This window comes from Pseudophryne corroboree, chromosome 3 (genome assembly GCF_028390025.1).
Source record: "Pseudophryne corroboree isolate aPseCor3 chromosome 3, aPseCor3.hap2, whole genome shotgun sequence".
NCBI lineage: Eukaryota > Metazoa > Chordata > Amphibia > Anura > Myobatrachidae > Pseudophryne > Pseudophryne corroboree.
In genome coordinates this window covers 28,717,586-28,738,058 of record NC_086446.1, presented here as the reverse complement: position 1 = coordinate 28,738,058, position 20,473 = coordinate 28,717,586, and the positions used below count along the sequence as shown (strand labels likewise).

At 49.9% G+C, this 20,473-nt stretch overlaps 1 protein-coding gene across 2 annotated transcripts in view; it reads right to left on the bottom strand.

Annotated features, from left to right (window-relative positions):
- The window catches only part of LOC135054593 (oocyte zinc finger protein XlCOF7.1-like), a 97,518-nt gene that overhangs the window by 37,427 nt on the left and 39,618 nt on the right, over window positions 1–20,473 (bottom strand). For both annotated transcript variants that reach the window (XM_063957764.1, XM_063957765.1), the window contains exon 6: window positions 10,485–11,157. In XM_063957764.1, the coding sequence (XP_063813834.1) occupies window positions 10,485–11,157 (673 nt within the window). The remainder of the gene's footprint in view (window positions 1–10,484; window positions 11,158–20,473) is intronic.

Here is a 20,473-nt window from a genome sequence, read left to right as displayed (position 1 = left end):
CCGGTGACCCATCCAGGCTGAACCTGTGATCGTCCCTCTGGAGCTAATGTCCAGTAGCCTAAGAAGCCCAATCCACTCTGCACGCAGGTGAGTTCGCTTCTTCTCCCCTTAGTCCCTCGATGCAGTGAGCCTGTTGCCAGCAGGTCTCACTGAAAATAATAAACCTAAACTAAAACTTTCACAAAGAGCTCAGGAGAGCCCCTAGTGTGCACTCGTCGGGCACAGAAAATCTAACTGAGGCTTGGAGGAGGGTCATGGGGGGAGGAGCCAGTGCACACCAGGTGATCCTAAAGCTTTCTTTAGATGTGCCCTGTCTCCTGCGGAGCCGCTATTCCCCCATGGTCCTTACGGAGTTCCCAGCATCCACTAGGACGTCAGAGAAAGACGATTCACAAAGTACACTCCAGCTCTCCCATGTATCACTTCAGCCAGCACCCTGCTGTGTCACTCCAGTCAGCTCCCCTACGTGTCACTCCTGTTACCACCCTCCTATGTCACTCCAGCCAGCTCTCCCATGTGTCACTCCTGTTACCAGCCTCCTATGTCACTCCAGCCAGCTCTCCCATGTGTCACTCCTGCCAAAACCCTCCTGTCACTCCAGCCAGCTCTTCCATGTGTCACTCCTGCTACCACCCTCCTATGTCACTCCAGCCAGCTCTCCCATGTGTCACTCCTGTTACCAGCCTCCTATGTCACTCCAGCCAGCTCTCCCATGTGTCACTCCTGCCAAAACCCTCCTGTCACTCCAGCCAGCTCTTCCATGTGTCACTCCTGCTACCACCCTCCTATGTCACTCCAGCCAGCTCTTCCATGTGTCACTCCTTCTACCAACCTCCTATGTCACTCCAGCCAGCTCTTCCATGTGTCACTCCTTCTACCACCCTCCTATGTCACTCCAGCAAGCTCTTCCATGTGTCACTCCTGCTACCACCCTCCTATGTCACTCCAGCCAGCTCTCCCATGTGTCACTCCTGTTACCAGCCTCCTATGTCACTCCAGCCAGCTCTCCCATGTGTCACTCCTTCTACCATTCTCCTATGTCACTCCAGCCAGCTCTCCCATGTGTCACTCCTTCTACCACCCTCCTATGTCACTCCAGCCAGCTCTCCCATGTGTCACTCCTGCTTCCACCCTCCTATGTCACTCCAGCCTCCACCCTCCTATGTCACTCCAGCCAGCTCTTCCATGTGTCACTCCTTCTACCACCCTCCTATGTCACTCCAGCCAGCTCTCCCATGTGTCACTCCTGCTTCCACCCTCCTATGTCACTCCAGCCTCCACCCTCCTATGTCACTCCAGCCAGCTCTCCCATGTGTCACTCCTGCTACCACCCTCCTATGTCACTCCAGCCAGCTCTTCCATGTGTCACTCCTGCTACCACACTCCTATGTCACTCCAGCCAGCTCTCCCATGTGTCACTCCTGCCAAAACCCTCCTGTCACTCCAGCCAGCTCTTCCATGTGTCACTCCTGCTACCACCCTCCTATGTCACTCCAGCCAGCTCTTCCATGTGTCACTCCTTCTACCAACCTCCTATGTCACTCCAGCCAGCTCTCCCATGTGTCACTCCTGCTACCACCCTCCTATGTCACTCCAGCCAGCTCTTCCATGTGTCACTCCTGCTACCACACTCCTATGTCACTCCAGCCAGCTCTTCCATGTGTCACTCCTGCTACCACCCTCCTATGTCACTCCAGCCAGCTCTCCCATGTGTCACTACTTCCAGCACCCTCCATGCGTCACTCCAGCAAGCTCTCCCATCTGTCACTCCTGCTAGAACCCTCATGTGTCACTTCAGAACCCCCCCAACTCATGCCATTGTAGCAGCTCCTTATTACCCCTTTCACGCCGCACAAATATCCCGGTATCGACACGGGGTGGTGTGCGGTGTGAATGGGCCATGGTCAAATTCCTGGGTTGCCTGACCCGATAATTCAACCCGGGTTATAAGCAGTATTATTCCTGGGTTGAATACCAGGTCAGTGGCAGCGTAAACGGGTTCCCGGGTCGATGGGACCCGTTTACTACATAGGGAGAGGTGGCGTGGAGATGAGCTCATCTCCCAACGCCGCCTCCACCCCCGCTGCCGCGCACTACTCCCCTGCAGCTATGGCAACCAACCCAGCAAATTGCCGGGTCGGGATGCCACCTGTTAGGGTCCAATGCCGGATCCCACCCGGGAAGGACCGTTTCTAATTTCCGGGTGGGATCCTGCATTGACGATGTGAAAGGGGCTTAAGGAATCTCTGTTTGACGGTGGGTGTTTTATTAGTAGTATCAGGCTTCCTCAGTCCACAGCCCTTGTAGTGCTTCTGTGTGTCTTTCTGGAGTGCAGTGGTTACCGGATCTATTGTGCTAATGTGACTTCAAGTGTCAGGAGCCACATTTAAAGAAAGAAAGAGCCACATGCGGCTCAAGAACCACAGGTTGGCCACCCCTGAACTAGAAAGTTGAAACGACAACAGATAACAATCACCTTAAGCCTTAAACAACCAGGTGATATGTACTATAAGATACACTGAACCTACCACAAGACAGGTGAAACTGCTCTGGGCGGGCGTCCAGTGGCCCCTATGGATTCAAAGAAAAGGATTTATCTAGCAAGTACCAAAATCCTCTTTTCTTTTCCATCCACTAGGGGTCACTGGCGTACTCTTGGGATGTACCAAAGTTTCCCCCTTGGACGGGAGAGCTGTTTGGCACCTGTAACACCATACGGACAAAGCTAGATGCTGATGCAGCAAACATATCAAACTTGTAAAAGCGCACAAACGTGTGCACTGATGACCACTTAGTTGCACGGCAAAGTTGCGCCGTGGAAGCCCCACAACCTGCTGCCCATTCAGTTCCCATGGAACGTGTGGAATGTTTGGAAACAGATGCAGGCGGTTGTAGACCAGCATGAAAGTAAGCTTGACCAATTGCCAGCTTAATCCATCTAGCCAAGGTCTGTTTGGAAGCTGACCAAGTTTTCCTGACTGCATCATAGAGAACAATCAATGTATCTGTTATGTGTACTGTTGATGTTCGACCTAAATAAATGATAAGTGCGTGTACCACATACAAAGAAGATGGAGTTCCTGAAAAAACAGGAACTACAAATGGTTGACTGATGTGAAAGGAAGAAATTACCTTTGGTAGAAAAGCGGGATTCGTCCGAAGTTCCGCTCTCTCATCACGAAACACCAAATACGGTCGACCTCACCCTCCTCCGCGTCTGATACGTCATCATCAGTGTCAGCCTGCAGGATTTGGGCCAGAGTACCCTTTTGTGGACAAATGGTAGGGGTCTGCAATGCTGGTATGGGTAATGAATCTCTAGTCATCAGGTCATCCACAGACTGTCTTTAGTATTGCGTCTCTATTTCAGTAAGAGACAATTTGTTTGAAATATTTGAGATCATTCCCTTTAATGAATCCAACCATGTAGGTTCAGACCCACTAGCCTGAGAATGTGTACTGTCCTGAGTACACTGTAGTGATTCCCCTGGGGAAGAAAAACACTCTGCCGTGCATGAGACACACTCCTTAGACTTTGTACAATGTAAAAGAACACACACAGTAGAAAGGGAAAACACAGTTAACACACACAGAGTCCTGTAGGGAGACAGAGTATGTTGGAGCCAGTCACACCGCGCCCATAAGTACCCTTATTAGGGTCTTAGTATTCTAATATTGCTCCCACTCCTTGCTATGACTCCCTGGTACCACTGAGGTAGTTTGGGGTCCTTGTGGAGGTGCTGAGCGTCTCTGCCAGTCTGATCTGGGTAAGCTACAGAGGGAAAATGGCGCTGGTGAGCCACTGGATCTGCTCATAGTAAAGCCCCGCACTCTCAATGGTGCGCGGTCTTCCCGGTTTTCATTATACAGGCTGAGGTGTATATATATATATATATATATATATATATCACTTAACAGCGGGTTAGAACCCCTGTAAGCAGTGCTGCCAGTGTGAGTAATGTTTATAGTGGCTCAGCTCACCCCTCACAGCGGTTTAACACAAAGCATGTTATCTGAGCCTGGAGACGCAGCCTGCATGTCAGTGCTGCGCTCCATACCCTTATGCAGTCATTACAGCCAGCGACCCGCTAACCGGGACACCGGCCACCTACTCACCACTCTTCATACTTCTGGCACTGTTAGGGGTGGCAGCGTGCTGCGGGAATGTACGCTCGCCGTGGTGAGGCTTGCGAATAGGTCCCTCAGGAGCTCAGTGTCCTGTCAGCGGGTAACGGGACCAATAACCCTTTGGGAGTTTGGGCCATTCCCCCCACCCTAAGTCCCACGAAGCAGACAGGCTGGTGCCAACCAGCCCTGTACGAAAATAACAAACAGAAATTAAATGCAGAAACCTCTTTAGGAGCTTCCCTAAGCGTGACCTGCTCCTCCGGGCACATTTTCTAAACGGAGTCTGGTAGGAGGGGCATAGAGGGAGGAGCCAGTGCACACTATTGATTTCTTTAAGTGCCCAAGGCTCCTAGTGGACCCGTCTATACCCCATGGTACTAAATGGACCACAGTATCCTCTAGGACTTAAGAGAAAATGGACTTTAGCATGGCCTCTAGCTTACGCTCCGACGGGTCTTTAAGCATTGTTGCAGCTGGTACTGGAATGGTTAACTTTTTTGAAAGTTTTGAAACTGAAGAATCTACTGGTGGCGAATTTTCACATTTAGTTGTCAGACTGTTGGAAATTAGGAATTTAATACCTACCGGTTATTCCTTTTCTCGTAGTCCGTAGTGGATACTGGGGAATGAACTTTAGTACCGTGGGGTATTGATCAGGTACATTGGAGCCTGGCACTTTAAGAAATTAATAGTGTGTGCTGAATCCTCCCCTCTATACCCCTCCTGCAGACTTAGTCTAGGAAAACTGTGCCCAAGGAGACGGACATACTGAGGATAAAACACAAAAGCGGTGAGGTAAAGAACCAACACACAACAACAAATATAGCAGAGCAAACCAGAATAGAGGAAAGCAACGCTAACTATAATAAGGATAGCAGACCCAACCAAGATCACTTACAACCAGGTAAGCAGGAATTTGAAGCACTGAGGCGGGCGCCCAATATTCACTACGGACTACGAGAAAAAGGAATTACCGGTAGGTATTACATTTCTATTTTCTCCTATTGGATACTGGGGAAGTACTTTAGTACCATGGGGAAGTCCCAAAGCTTGGGTGGGAGAGTGCCGAGACCCCTACAAAACCGCCTCACCAAACTCCAGGTCATCTCTGGCCAAGGTGTCGAACTGACAGAATTTTCCAAATGTGTTCAAACCAGACCAAGTAGCCTCATTGCACAACTGTAAGGTCGAGACACCCCGAGCAGCCTCCCAGGAAGATCCCACCAACCTTGTGGAGTGGGCCTGAATAGAACTCAGCAGCGGCAATGTTGCCGAATTATATGCATGTTGAATGGTCAACCTGAGCCAACGAGCAATTGACTGCTTAGAAGCAGGACGACCAATCTTGGTCGCATCATAAAGGACAAAAAGTGAGAGTCAGATTTTCTACGACGAGCAGTCCCCTTGACGTAAATTTTCAAAGCTCTCACAACATCCAGGGACTTTGGAGCAACGGAAGTGTCGGCCAACACTGGAACCACTATTGGCTGATTCACGTGAAAAGCTGACACATCCTTTGGCAAAAACTATGGGCGAGTCATGAGCTCCGCCCTGTCTTCATGAAATATCAAGTACAGCTTCTTAGAGGCCCCCCAATTCTGATACACGTCTTGTAGAGGCTAAGGCCAGCAACATGACTGTCTTCCACGTCAGATATTTCAAGTCTACCCTATGTAAGGGCTCAAACCAGTATGACTGGAGAAAAGCCAAGACCACATTAAGATACCACGGAGCCGTGGGAGGGACAAAGGGTGGTTGAATATGCAGAACACCCTTCAAGAAGGCCTGTACTTCTGGCAACACTGCTATTTGTTTCTGGAAGAAGATAGAAAGAGACGAAATCTGAACTTTGAGAGAGCCTAAACGTAGGCCCATATCCACGCCTGCTTGCAGGAAAAGTAGACAACGACCCAGACGAAACTACGTAGGAGGATATTTTCTACCCTGACACCACGAGACATATTTCTTCCAGATACGGTGGTATTGCTTAGAAGTGACCACCTTACGGGCCTGGACCATAGTGGAAACAACCTTGGATGGGAGACCCTTTCTAGCTAAAATCTCCCTTTCAACCTCCAAGCAGTCAAACGTAGCTGAAGTAAGTCTGAATAGACGAACGGTCCTTGTTGAAGAAGGTACTTGAGCAACGTCAGATGCCAGTATTCCTCCAGAGACATCACCAGGAGGTCCGCATACCAAGCCCTTTGAGGCCAATCTGGGGCAATCAGAATCACTTTCTTTTTTGAGTCTTTGTAGAACTCTTGGAATGAGAGGAATCGGAGGGAACAGATACATGAACTGGTAAGTCCACGGTGCCATCAGAGCATCCAGCGCTACAGCCTGCGGATCCCTCGTTCTACAACAGTAACGACGGAGCTTCTTGTTAAGACGAGAAGCCATCAGGTCTATCTGCGGTTTATATGGTGAACCAGTTGCTGAAACACCTGAGGGTGAAGGCCCCATTCCCCCGGATGGAGGTCATGCCTGCTGAGGAAGTCTGCTTCCCAGTTGTCCACTCCTGGAATGAATATTGCCGAGATGACCCTTGCGTTGGCTTCTGCCCAGAGAAGTATCTTTGATAGGAGGCCTGTAGAAGAGAGTTGTAAATCGCCCTCATTTCCACGATGTTGATTGGGAGTGCAGATTCCTGACTTGACCACTTCCCCTGGAACTGGACCCCTTGGGTCACAGCACCCCAACCCCCGGAGGCTAGCATCAGTCATTAGCAGAGTCCAAGACTGTGTATTGAAACACCGACCCTCCACAAGCTGGGAGACTTGTAGCAACCACAGCAGGTAGATCCGTGCTCTTGGTGACAGGGTGACACACTGGTGCATGTGCAGGTGAGATCTTGACCAAATGGTACCAAAATTGCCTCGTAGGAGGCCACCATCTTGCCCAGCAGGCGAATGCAAAGATGAACGGAATCTTGCGTGGTTTTAGCACCGGGCGGACCATAGCCTGGATAGTCAAGGCCTTGTCCATCGGAAGGTATACCCTCTGGGATACCGTATCCAGGATCATTCCCAGGAACTGAATCCTCAGAGATGGTTCCAGGCCAGACTTCTGGAAATTTAGGATCCATCCATGGTCCGTAAGCAGACAAGTAGTCAAGCCGATGCTGTGTAGCAGTTGTTCCCTGGACAGCGCCTTTATCAGGAGGTCATCCAGGTATGGAACTATGTTGACCCTCATCATGTGCAATTGAAGCTTCATCTCTACCATGACTTTTGTGAATACCCTTGGAGCTGTTGAGAGACCAAAGGGTAAGGCCTGAAACTGGAAATGTTGGTCCAGTACAACGAAACGAAGGTACGCTTGATGAGAGTGTCATATAAGGATATGCAGGTACGCATTCTTGATATCCAGGGAGACCAGAAACTCTCCATCCTCCAGACCTGATATCACTGCTTTTAGTGATTCCATCTTGAATCTGAACACTCGCAAATAAAGGTTCAGAGATTTTAGGTTCAAGATCGGCCGTGCAGAGCCATCCGGTTTCGGAACTACAAAGAGACTTGAGTAAAATCCCTTTGTGTGTAGTGGAGGAGGTACTGGGACAGTAACTCCAGATGAGAGCAGTTTTTGAATGGCCTCGTGTAATGTAACTCTTGCTACAGGTGAAGCTGTAATATCTGTGGGAGAGTGCGTTTATGAGCTACCACCAGATGGGGCTGAGGAGCCTGTCTGTGGTCGGCAGTAGCAAACATGAAAGTATCCGTGGACTGCCTTTCTTGCTTTGCCCTGGCCAATTTAGAATTTATATTAGAAATCATTGTCTTAAATGATTCCACCCACTCAGGTTGCTGTGGGTTACTACCCTGTGAGTGTAGAGAACATTGGGTACACCTTAGGGACCCCTGTGAGGAAGGAGTAAACCTAGCCTTACATGCAGTACACACAGACTTATTTTCAGACATGCTGTTTTTAGATATACAGATGTAAAGATAAATACTGTACAGTTAATAATACGATAGTGAGACAGCACCTTGAACCCAGACAGCCCTGTATGGATTGACACAGAGGATTTGGACCAGCACACAATACCAAAGGACAGATCCGCGCTCCGCCGGGTATATAATAAGTGTAATTTACCTCACAGTGATATAACCGCTAGCTATATGCTCCCCCCCACTATAAACCCCCCTGGTACCAGTACACGCTGGTTATTCAGTGGGTTTGTGGAGGAGCAGTCTCCGTGTGCAGCCAGCCAGAAATCAGCAGCAGGAAATGGAGCCTTTCAGCCTCTGGTGCCGCTCTCTGGGAAGCCCCGCCCCCTCAAGGCGATTGGTCCCTTATGCTATTTATACTGGCACAATTGGTGTCTGGTATTATAGTGTAAAAACTGAGTAATAACCCTTTTTTACAAGTCTGCCAGTGTGGGTATGTAGCGGGCACTGCAGCCCGAAGCCAAGTGACCGCTGCCCCTTCATTCCGCCCTGTTCATCAGGGACCCACTAACAAGGACCCCGGTGTCAGTACTCACCGCACAGCATCAATTTGGCATCTGTTAGGGGTGGCGGCATGCTGCCGGCGTGTGCTCACACCCTGGGGTTTGAGAAACATCACCTCAGGAGCTCAGTGTCCTGTCATACGAACCCCCTCCCCCCCCCCAACCCCCCAAGTCCCACGATGCAGGCAGACTGGTTGCCAACCAGTGTGCCTGAAAATAACAAACTAAAATACATTTCTGAAGAAAACTCTCTGGAGAGTAGCAGAATGCACCCGGCTCCTTGGGAACATTTTTCTAAAACAGAGTCCGCAGGAGGGGCATAGAGGGGAGAAGCCAGCACACACTATGTTTTTCTTAAAGTGCCAGGCTCCAATGGACCCGATCTATACCCCACGGTACTAAAGTACATTCCCCAGTGTCCACTAGGATGTTAGATAAAGGGTAGTTAAGCAGAAACCGCTTTGGCATAGAAAAGCGTTTATCTGGATTCTTCCATGCTTCCATCAACTGCTTATTAAGAGAATCTGAAAAAGGAAAAACACACAGTCGCCCTTTGTCTCTGAGCAAATAAAACCTAATCTTTTGACAGAGGCTCCTCTGTCTTAGTGAAATCTAATATCTGGTGTACTGCCCTGAAGAGATCATCAATGCCCAGGCTATCGGTGACCTCACTATCTGACTCCTGGCTCAGTTCACCTTCCTCCTGTTCTTCCTGAGATACAAGGTCTGGCATTGAATCGTCAGGGTGTAAAATCGTGGAAACTGGTAAATTATGAGACAAACGATGACTACTCTTAGGATTAGAACTATTTATGGACTTTTGTAAACCCTGCAAAGATCTTGAAATATCCTGAGCCCACTTTGGCTGCTCAGACGGCATTGACCGTGGATCAGACTAAGCTGCCTCACGGTCCTTCCATGCAGTGAACAACTCTGACGCCAAATCAGCCATCACACCTGCCATCATAGCCCAAGGAGAATCAGGGCAGAGGTCCTTATTTGGACCCGTATCTGCAAGATACACTGTGCAAGTGGAAGTTCCATCACGTAACACATTATCATAGTTATTGCAGACAAGCTGCTTCTTTGATTAGCATTAGCTTTTCCAGTCATCATGCACACAGACAGACAGTAATACATTGAAACAAACGTCTGCACGACTCAGTAAAAATAACTGAAGTGTGCATAACACTAAGGGGGTCATTCAGAGTTGATCGCTTGCTAGCTAGTTTTAGCAGCTGTGCAAACGCTATGATGCCGTTTACTGGGGATTGTATTTTAGCTTAGCAGAAGTGCGAATGCATGCCTACTCAGCGCTTGCGATCACTTCAGCCTATTCGTGCCTGGGATGCCGCGGACATCCGGAGGGCGCCGCCACCATGGCAAGATCCGCTACTGGTGGTGCCCCCCGTTGCTGGCTGTCACTGCTGTGCGGTGCGTGATGACGTCATCGTGCACCGCACGGCATTGTGGAACGGCACATAGACACTAAGGGTCATGATCGACCTCTAGTGTCTATGTGGTGCTATGGGAGAGATGGAGACAGAGGGCAGCAGCGGTCAGGAATCAGGAGCGGGGATGGGGAGTATTAATTAATTACATTTTTTATTTGTTTCTGTAAGCAGCGCAAAAAGGGGGCACAACTGTACTGGGGGCAATACCACTGGGGGCACAAATGGGGTAAAACTGTACTGGGGGCAATACCACTGGGGGCACAAATGGGGTAAAACTGTACTGGGGGCAATACCACTGGGGGCACAAATGGGGCAAAACTGTACAGGGGGCAATACCATTGGGGGCACAGCTCTACAGAGGGCCCCTTTATGAAGCCACGCCCCTATTTTAGACCGGCGCCACAAGGGCTAGAACAGGCCCTGCCTGATAAGTGCATATTACTCCTCACCTGTGCTGATATCTGTAGGTATTTCCTCCTCCTTACACTGCTGATCACCCCTCACATACGTCTCTTGTTCTCCCTCTGTATCTTCTGCCTTTATATTAGTCACATACGTCTCTTTTTCTCTCTCTATATCTTCTGCCTTCTTATCAGTCACATACGTCTCTTCTTCTCCCTCTATATCTTCTGCCTTCATATCAGTCACATACGTCTCTTCTTCTCCCTCTATATCTTCTGTCTTCATATCAGTCACATACGTCTCTTCTTCTCCCTCTGCATCTTCTGCCTTTATATCAGTCACATGCGTCTCTTCTTCTCCCTCTCTCTCTTCTGCCTTGATATCAGTCACATAAGTCTCTTGTTCTTCCTCTGTATCTTCTGCCTTAATATCAGTCACATACGTCTCTTCTTCTCCCTCTGTATCTTCTGCCTTCATATCAGTCACATACGTCTCTTCTTCTTCCTCTATTTCTTCTGCCTTCATATCAGTCACATACGTCTCTTCTTCTCCCTCCATATCAGTCACATACGTCTCTTCTTCTCCCTCTATATCTTCTGCCTTGATATCAGTCACATACGTCTCTTGTTCTCCCTCTATATCTTCTGCCTTGATATCAGTCACATACGTCTCTTCTTCTCCCTCTATATCTTCCACCTTGATATCAGTCAGACCTTCACCCTAAATAACCAAGAAAACAATAAAATTACACTTTAATAATTTCATAAATGGAGATTAAACAGTAGAATTTTAGTGTAAAGACACACACTAATGTTCTATAGATTATATAGTGAAAAAGGAGATTTATGGTAGACTTACCATTGTTAAATCTCTGAGAGGTACACTGGATTCCACAGGGAATAACATCGGGATGTAGAGTTGGATCTTGATCTGAGGCACCAACAGGCTAAAACTTCGACTGTTTCCAGGATGAACTGCACCGCCTCCTCTATAGTCCCTCCTCCGTGCACAGGAGCTCAGTTTTGTTAACCAGTCCAATGCAGTAACAGTTAAAGAGACGGCAGATGTTAGTCACATAGAACCACATTCTCACGACAGGAGAAGGGACCAGCGGCTAAAGCCATACCAATCCAAAGAAGCTAAGTGCGTCAGGGTGGGCACCCTGTGGAATCCAGTGTACCTCGCAGAAAGAGATTTAACAATGGTAAGTCTACCATAAATCTCCTTTTCTGCAGCGGGGTACACTGGTATTCCACAGGGAATAACATCGGGGATGTCCTAAAGCAGTTCCTCATGGGAGGGGACGCACTGTAGCAGGCACAAGAACCCGGCGTTCAAAGAAGGCATTCTGGGAGGCAGAAGTATCAAAGGCATAGAACCTGATGAACGTGTTCACTGAGGACCACGTAGCCGCCTTGCACAATTGTTCTGTGGACGCACCATGACGGGCCGGCCAAGAAGGTCCAACAGACTGAGTAGAATGGGCCTTGATAGCAGCAGGAGCTGGGAGACCAGCCTGTGTATAAGCTTGTACAATCACCATTCTAATCCATCTGGTCAAGGTTTGCTTGTTTGCAGGCCAGCCACATTTGTGAAAGCCAAACAGCACCAAGAGGGAATCAGCCCTCCTAATGGAGGCAGTCCTTTCCACCTAGGGCCCTCATTCCGAGTTGTTCGCTCGCAAGCTGCTTTTAGCAGCTTTGCACACGCTAAGCTGCCGCCTACTGGGAGTGAATCTTAGCATAGTAAAACTGCGAACGAAAGTTTAGCAAAATTGAGAATAGACACTTCTTAGCAGTTTCTGAGTAGCTCCACACTTACTCGGCATCTGCGATCAGTTCAGTGCTTGTCATTCCTGGTTTGACGTCACAAACACACCCAGAGTTCACCCAGACACTCCCCCGTTTCTCCAGCCACTCCCGCGTTTTTCCCAGAAACGGTAGCGTTTTTTTCACACGCCCATAAAACGATCAGTTTCCCCCCAGAAACACCCATTTCCTGTCAATCACATTACGATCACCAGAACGAAGAAAAGACCTCGTAATGCCGTGAGTAAAATACCTAACTGCATAGCAAATTTACTTGGCGCAGTCGCACTGCGGACATTGCGCATGCGCATTAGCGACTAATCGCTCCGTTGCGACCAAAAAATAACAAGCGAACAACTCGGAATGAGGGCCTATATACGGAGAGCCCGTACCACATCCAAAGACTTTTCTTAGTAAGACAAACCAGGAGAGATAAAGGCCAGAACCACAATCTCTGGGTTAAGGTGGAAAGATGACACCACCGTAGGCAGATAACCAGGGTGAGTACGGAGAACTGCCCGGTTACGATTAAATATCAGGAAGGGTGGACGACAGGATAAAGCGCCTAAGTCCGACACTCTTCTAGCAGAGGCAATAGCCAACAGGACCTTAATAGTAATCCATTTTAGGTCCACAGAATCAAGAGGCTCAAAGGGAGACCCTTGCAGGGCATCAAGGACAACAGACCGATCCCATGGAGCCACAGGAGGGACATAGAGAGGTTGCATCCATATGAACGTCAAGAATAGACGCAATTTTCCTCTGAAACCACATCGACAAGGCAGAAATATGAACCTTGAGGAAAACCAGATGAAGGCCTAAGTCCCGGCCTTGTTGCAGAAAGGCCAGAAGTCATGAGGTTCTGAACTTATATATATATCGTAGTTTTTAGCAGCACACCAGGTGAAGTAAGAGTTCTAGACCCTGTAGTAAAATCCAAGTTGAAGCCGGTTTACAGGCCTTCAGCATAGTTTGGATGACTGCCTCAGAGAATCCTTTGGTTCTGAGGAGTGACGCTTCAAGAGCCACGACGTCAAAGCCAGTCTGGCCAGGTCTGGGTGGACACAAGGGCCCTGAACAAGGGGGTCTGGGCATTGAGTAAGTAATAGAGGACGTTCCATCGATAGACCCTGCAGGTCTGAGAACCAAAGCCGTCTGGGCCACGTTGGAGCGACTAGAAATAGTATTCCTCCTTCTTGCTTGAAATTCCACAGAACTCTGGGCAGGAGTAACCCCGGAGGGAACATGTATGGCAGTCGAAATTTCCATGGAATTGCCAGTGCATCCACGAACGCTGCTTGAGGATCCCTTGTCCGTGATCCAAAGACCGGAACTTTGTGATTGTGTCGACACGTCATCAGGTCTACGTCTTGAAGGCCCTACCTGTCCACAAGAGTACAAACACCTCCGGCTGAAGGCCCCACTCTCCGGCGTGTACGTCCTGATGACTGAGGAAATCCGCTTTCCAGTTGAGGATCCCCAGAATGAACACTGCCGATAAGGCTGGCAGATGGCGCTCCACGCATTCAAGAATTCTGGACACTTCCATCATTGCTCTTCGGTTTCGAGTGCTGCCTTGATGATTTATATATGCCACTGCTGTGGTGTTTCCATCTGTACCAGAACAGGCCTGTTTCTCAACAGAGGCAGGGCTAGTGTCAATGCGTTGAACACCGCTCATAGTTCCAAAATGTTGATGGTGAGTAGAGACTCCTCCTTGGTGTTGCTCGAACACAGCTCCCCAGCCCCTCAGACTGGCGTCCGTTGTCAGGAGGACCCAGATGGGAATCCAGAAGGTACCACCCCCGCTCAACTGTTGATCCCGGAGCCACCAGGAAAGGGACAAGCAGACCTCCGGGGTCAGGACTATCATTTGAGACCTGATCGGCTGAGGCAGACCGTCCCACTTGGAAAGAATTAGCCATTGGAGAAGGTGAGAATGGAATTGAGCATACTCCACCATGTCGAAAGTCGACACCATCAGACCCATTACCTGCATCACCGAGTGCACAGACACTCTTGGGTGAGAGAGGAAATATCTGATTCTGTCCTGAAGTCTCAGGATCTTCTCTGGAGACAGAAACAGCCTCTGGCTGTGCGTATCCAGTAGAGCCCCCAGGTGCACCATGCGCTGCGCCGGGACTAGGGAGGACTTTTTCCAATTGATCAGCCACCCATGGGCTGTGAGGAATTGCACCATCAGCTGGAGATGACTCAGGAGGACATCTTGGGAGCTTGCCAGGATCAGCAGGTCGTCCAGATACAGCAGGATACTGATTCCCTGTTGACGGAGATGAGCTGTCATCACAGCCATGACTTTGGTGAAAATCTGAGAGGCCGTGTCCAGTCCAAATGTCAGAGCCTGGAATTGATAATGTAGGTTGCCAATAGCAAACCGCAGATATTGCTGATGCGAAATGGCAATAGGAACATGCAGGTAAATATCCGGTATATCCATGGATACCATGTAGTCCCCAGGTTCCATGGCCAGTACAATGGAGCGCAGTGTTTCCATACGGAACTTGGAACTCTCACAAACTTGTTCAGTGACTTGAGGTTGAGAATAGGCTGAAAAGACCCATTGGGTTTCGGTACTAGAGACAGGGTCGAGAAGTAGCCCTTCCCTTTTTGAGAGAGGGGCACCGACACCACCACTCCCATCACCAGGAGGGATTGGTCAACCAAGTGTAGAACTTGCGCCTTCAACGAGTCCGATGGGATGACCATTGCGCAGAAATTGTGAAGGGGACATCTCTTGAAAGAGACCACGTATCTGTGAGAGACAACTTCCTGCACCCACGTGTCTTCAGTGGTCCTTAACCAGACCTGGCTGAACTGCAGGAATCTGCCTCCCACCCTGGGGTCCCCCAGGGGGAGGCCCGCCCTGTCATGCTGCAGGCTTGTCCCGTTTGGAAGCAGGCTGACGGGCGGCTCAGGATTGTTTAGGTTTGGGCTTGGTGGTTTTGGAAGCACAAGCCTGTCTCGAGTACGATTGACCTTTTGCTTTCCCTGTAAGCCGAAAGGAATGAAAAGTGGTACTCTTAGCCTTCGGAGCAGAGACTTGGGAGACATGCAGTCTTAGCAGACGCCAAGTCAGTGACAATCTTGTTCAGATCCTCCCCAAAAAGGATGTCTCTCTTAAAAGGGAGTACCTCCAAGGTCTTTTTGCAGTCCAGGTCCACCTTCCAGGACCTTAACCACAAGATTCAGTGAGCCAGAATAGACATAGTAGACGCTTTGGTGGCCATTACACTTGCGTAAGATGCGCAAGACGTGTTACCAAAGTATTTAACATACAAGAGAAGGTAGCCCAGGTTGACTATTGATTGGCCACGGGTGCTACAGGTAGAGTGGGAGAGGTAAGGGACCCAGCTCCCACAACCCCAGCAGCAGGTTCCCCCCCCTGGTAAATCCGCGGGATCAGCGCTGCCTGAGGCAGGAGCGTCCGCGGAATTCCCACCCTGTGTATCAGACATGAGGAATGTATTAGTGGGGCACGCAACAATATAGCCAAATAATATGAATACCGTACACAGACAAAATACACTGAGATGTATAGACTGTGTAGCACTATATATATATATATATATATATATATATATATACATACACACACACATATATATACATATATATATATATACACACACACACCACACACACACTCTGACGCACTTATCCTCACAGGGCTCAGAATATAGTGATAGCAAGGGTGTGATACACTAATGGAAAACACACAGCAGCTATATGGCACACTCAGTCACAAACACAATGCAGGAATAATGTATACAACAATAATACTGCACTGGACAGGCAATTTACATACAATAGCAGATATGTATATGCAGAGAGGTATAACAATACACAGCAGTATTGAATGTATATCACAGAATAATCGTACCACCTATTCTGTCAGTAACACACTTTTCTCCGGCACGGTCCACAGGTTATCCACAGAATAACATTGGGATATGATGGAGCGATAGCGGATTGACACCAAACGATCACAAGCTTTCAGTCCTCCCAGGATGCAATGGGCTCGTCCATATATTCCCGCCCACTGACTCAGTCAAATCAGTTTTTTGTTTGGTGCGGCAGGAGCCGGACCATGGTCACAGGGCTGCGGTTCTGAATACGTTAAAGATCTGTATAGAAGGGGGGCGTGGCCACGGCCGCATCCGGGTAGGCAGCAGAGCACGGGAGCTCCCCGGCTAATTAATCCTTTTACCTCTCCTGGCCCCTGCTCCGGAGCCTGTGCCGCATATCCTGACTGCTGAGCGCTCGGGACAGCGGTGGACGTCCCCCGGCTGTCTCTGCGGAGTGCTTTCTGTCCGCGCCGGCTGCCGCTCGAGTTTCCGGCCTGGGCCGCAGGAGCATCCCCGGCCTCAAGTTCGGCGGCGCACAGCCGCGCTGCCGCGAGTGCACGTGGGCGCGTCCCCGCGGCGAAACACCCCGCAAGTCACGCTGTCTGGAGTCCGCGGCACCCCCTAATACCCGGGGATACTGTCTTCCACTGCTCCTTGCCTGGGATTTCTGTGCTGGGCTGAGCTGCTGGGGGTGGGAGGAGGCTGTGGGCCCGGTGGCCATCTTGGAAGCAACTTCCTCCCCTCATATTATACTGCACTGAGACTGTGGGACAGATTGTAGTGCCTGTGGGTGTGCTGCCCGGCTCCCTATTATCCTGCCTTCACACGTTGCCTTGGTCCACTGCCCTTTCCTGTATCCCTGGGACCTCCTGGCCCACCCCTTCTAGTTACTACTGTTTTTGGGGCGCATTTGATTCTACATCGTCCGCTCTCTGTTGGGCCCTCTGGCACTGAGTACTTGGGACCTGCGAGCCGGCTGAGCCCGATTGGATCCGTGTCGTTCTCGGTTGGTGATCTCAGCGCGCTAATATGGTGAAAGGCGTCAAAGCGCGGCTGCGGCCAAGTTGGAGAAGTTTGCCCGCCAGTCCGCCACCCAGCCGGTGCAGCCATCTCCTAAAGCATCCTCTCCCACCCGCCCTGATCCCCTGGCTGGGGCCGACTCGGGCGCGAATGTGCAGCCCCCCACTCCGTCCATTCAGCAGGTACTGGAGGCGATTGCGGGCAGCGAACAACGCTTGTCGGACAAAATGGAGAAGGTGCAGTGCGATCTTTCTTTACTACGTCAGGATGTCCAGAGAATCCGGGAGAGAGTGGGGGAGGCCGAGACGCGGGTCTCCAATCTGGAGGATCTCTGTGTCCCCCTAAAGCAATCCGTGTCGGCGGTCTCTCAGCAAGTTTCAACAATACAGACCAAGCTTCTGGATATGGAGGGGCGCCTCCATAGAAACAATGTGCGGTTTGTGGGCCTGCCTGAAAGGGAAGAGGGGGCAAACCCTGAAGATTTCTTGGAATCCTGGCTCAAAGAGGCGTATGGTGCGGAATCCTTCACCTCCCAGTTTGTGGTGGAGCGGGCCCACAGGGTTCCTTTCCGGCCTTTACCTCCTCCAGGAGCCCCACCACGAACTTTAATTGCCAAATTTCTACATTATAAGGACCGGGACTCTGTGTTACGCCTGGGTCGCACGAAGGGCCCCCTGCTTCGGAGTGGTGTTCGGGTGTCGGCGTTCCCAGATTTTGCAGCTGACGTCCAGAAAGACCGGGCCCAGTTTCTGCCTATTAAACGGCGTCTACGTGACCTAAATCTTTCCTACTCGATGTTGTTCCCCTCCAGATTGCGGGTGGTCGCAGACGGGGAAACCAAGTTCTTCAGCTCTCCACGGGAGGCGGCGGCCTGGCTGGACAGATATGCTCCAGGCAACCGTCAACTTGCTCCGGACTGATATCCTGATCTTCCTCCTACCTGGGCCTTCTACACGCAAATATATGTCCGGGGAGCACACCCTTGTTACGTTGGTTCTGGACTTTGTTGCGTTGTGTTACATACCTCTGGGGTTTCTTTTTGTATCGGGACTCTAGGTTCTTACGCTACGCATTAGTTTGCCGTAGGCACTTGGATCTCCAGGGTTGGGTTTGTTAGGGATATGTGTATGCCGCTGTTTGGGAAGGTATACGGGGAGGGGGGTTGGTGTCTGGGTATTGTTGGTTTCTATGCAGGTTCTGTTTTTTTTTCTTCAGTTTATTGTTTTCTATATTTTTATTTTTATTTTTTTCTTCTATGTGAGGTATTGATGTGCTGTTTGGGCCGGATAGACTTGTGGCCCGGGGTCTGCAGACGACGCTGTCTTCGGGATAATGTATGGTGTAGGTGGGTAGGGGCGCAGGCGTTTTTGATTCCGAGGTCCCTTAAACACCCTGCGCTGTGTTTCTGGGATGTGTCCCGGATAACCACTTGGGTACCATGCCTGCCTTGACATTTTTGGCATGGAATGTCCGGGGTATCAATAATAAAGTAAAGAGATCCCTGGTACTCAAATTGGTCAGGAAATATGACCCGGACATTGTTTGTCTGAGCGAGACTCATTTAGAAGGTAATAGACTGATGTCGCTCCGCAGGCCTTGGGTGGGATGGGCATATCACTCCTCTCACTCCTCCTTTTCCCGAGGGGTGTCGGTTATGATCAAAAGATCTGTCCAGTTTGAATTGCTTATGGTAAATACTGACACTTGTGGTAGGTTTGTGTTCTTGGAATGCAAATTGAATTCTCAAAATGTTTTCCTGCTGTCAGTTTATGTCCCCCCACCTTTTTCATATGATGTTTTGCAGAAAGCCACCTCATTTATTGCCTCCTCCCCCCATACCCCTGTTATTTGTTTAGGGGACTTTAACAACGTGTTGGATGTCTCCCTGGATAGGTGGAAGTCCCCTTCGGCTCTTGGGGCGGGGGGTACCCCATCTAAATTTGCAGACTTTCTGAGTAATATGCAGTGGGTAGACGCCTGGAGGGTACGAAATCCCGTACTTAGACAGTTCTCGTGCTTCTCCGGCACACATGGCTCATTCTCTAGAATCGATCTGGCCCTGGTTTCCCCTGAGCTTCTGCCCAGAATTCTAGATGTTCACTATGAGGCGCGGGGGGTGTCCGATCATTCGCCCTTGCTGTTATCTTTGGAGGTGGAGTGCCAGAGGGGACAGTCGTATTGGAAGTTACATCCATCCTGGTTGGCTCAGTTGGGTGACTGCTCGGACTTGACATTAAAATGGGAGGGTTTTTTTGCGGATAATGTGGGCTCGGCCCCGGCTCCTGTCATATGGGACTCATTTAAAGCCTTCCTGCGCGGTACACTGATCGGCAAAATCGCTGCACATAAATTGTCATGTAGGGAGAAGGAGAGGACACTTGAATCAGAGTTTAGAGACCTCGAGATCCGTTATCTGGCAGAGGGCACCTCTGCACTTAAAACGCGGTGGCTGACGGCTCAGGTGGCATGGCTGGCCCATCTCTCAGATAAAAATGCGCGCTCCCTGTTGTTTCGGGCCACTAACTTGTATATGCAGGCGGATAGACCGGGAAGCTTGTTAGCCCGCTTGGTACATTATGACCGACCTGGGTCTACGGTTGTGCAGATATCTGGTCCTGATGGCTCCATTGCAGACAACACCCCAGACATTGCGCAAATGTTCCTTTCGTACTATAGGGATTTGTATGAGTCTCGCCTGACGTGCTCTGCGGCAGACTTGGACATATATTTGGATAGTGTGCCCCTCTCCAGACTCTCCCCCGAGGCTTGCAGTTTTCTTGGAGGCACCTTTGACTCTGGAGGAGGTGTCTGCAGCAGTGGGCATGTCCCCCAGTGGCAAATCTCTGGGCTGTGATGGCATCCCCACTGAGCTTTATAAAACACATATAGAGTTCTTTGGCCCCAAGTTGTTTACCATGTTCACGGACACGTTTGCTGCTAATCAACATCCCCCTCAATGTCCGAAGCTGTTATTATAGTGCTGCCGAAGCCCGGCAAGGACCCCAGACTCTTGGAGTCCTATAGGCCAATCTCCCTTATTCCTACTGATGCTAAGATCCTGGCAAAAATTCTGGCAGTTCGGCTCAACTCTGTTATTAAGTCCATAATACATCAGGACCAGTCTGGCTTTATGCCAGGCATGTCCACGTCTATTAACTTGCGCAGGCTGTATACTATTCTGCAAGCTCCACATACCTTCCCCTCGGACTCGGTCGTGGTCTCTTTGGACGCGGCTAAGGCGTTCGATAGCGTTGAATGGTCCTACCTGTGGGCAGTTATGAAATGTATGGGCTTCGGCCCTAACTTCATACAATGGATCAGACTGCTATATCAAAATCCGTG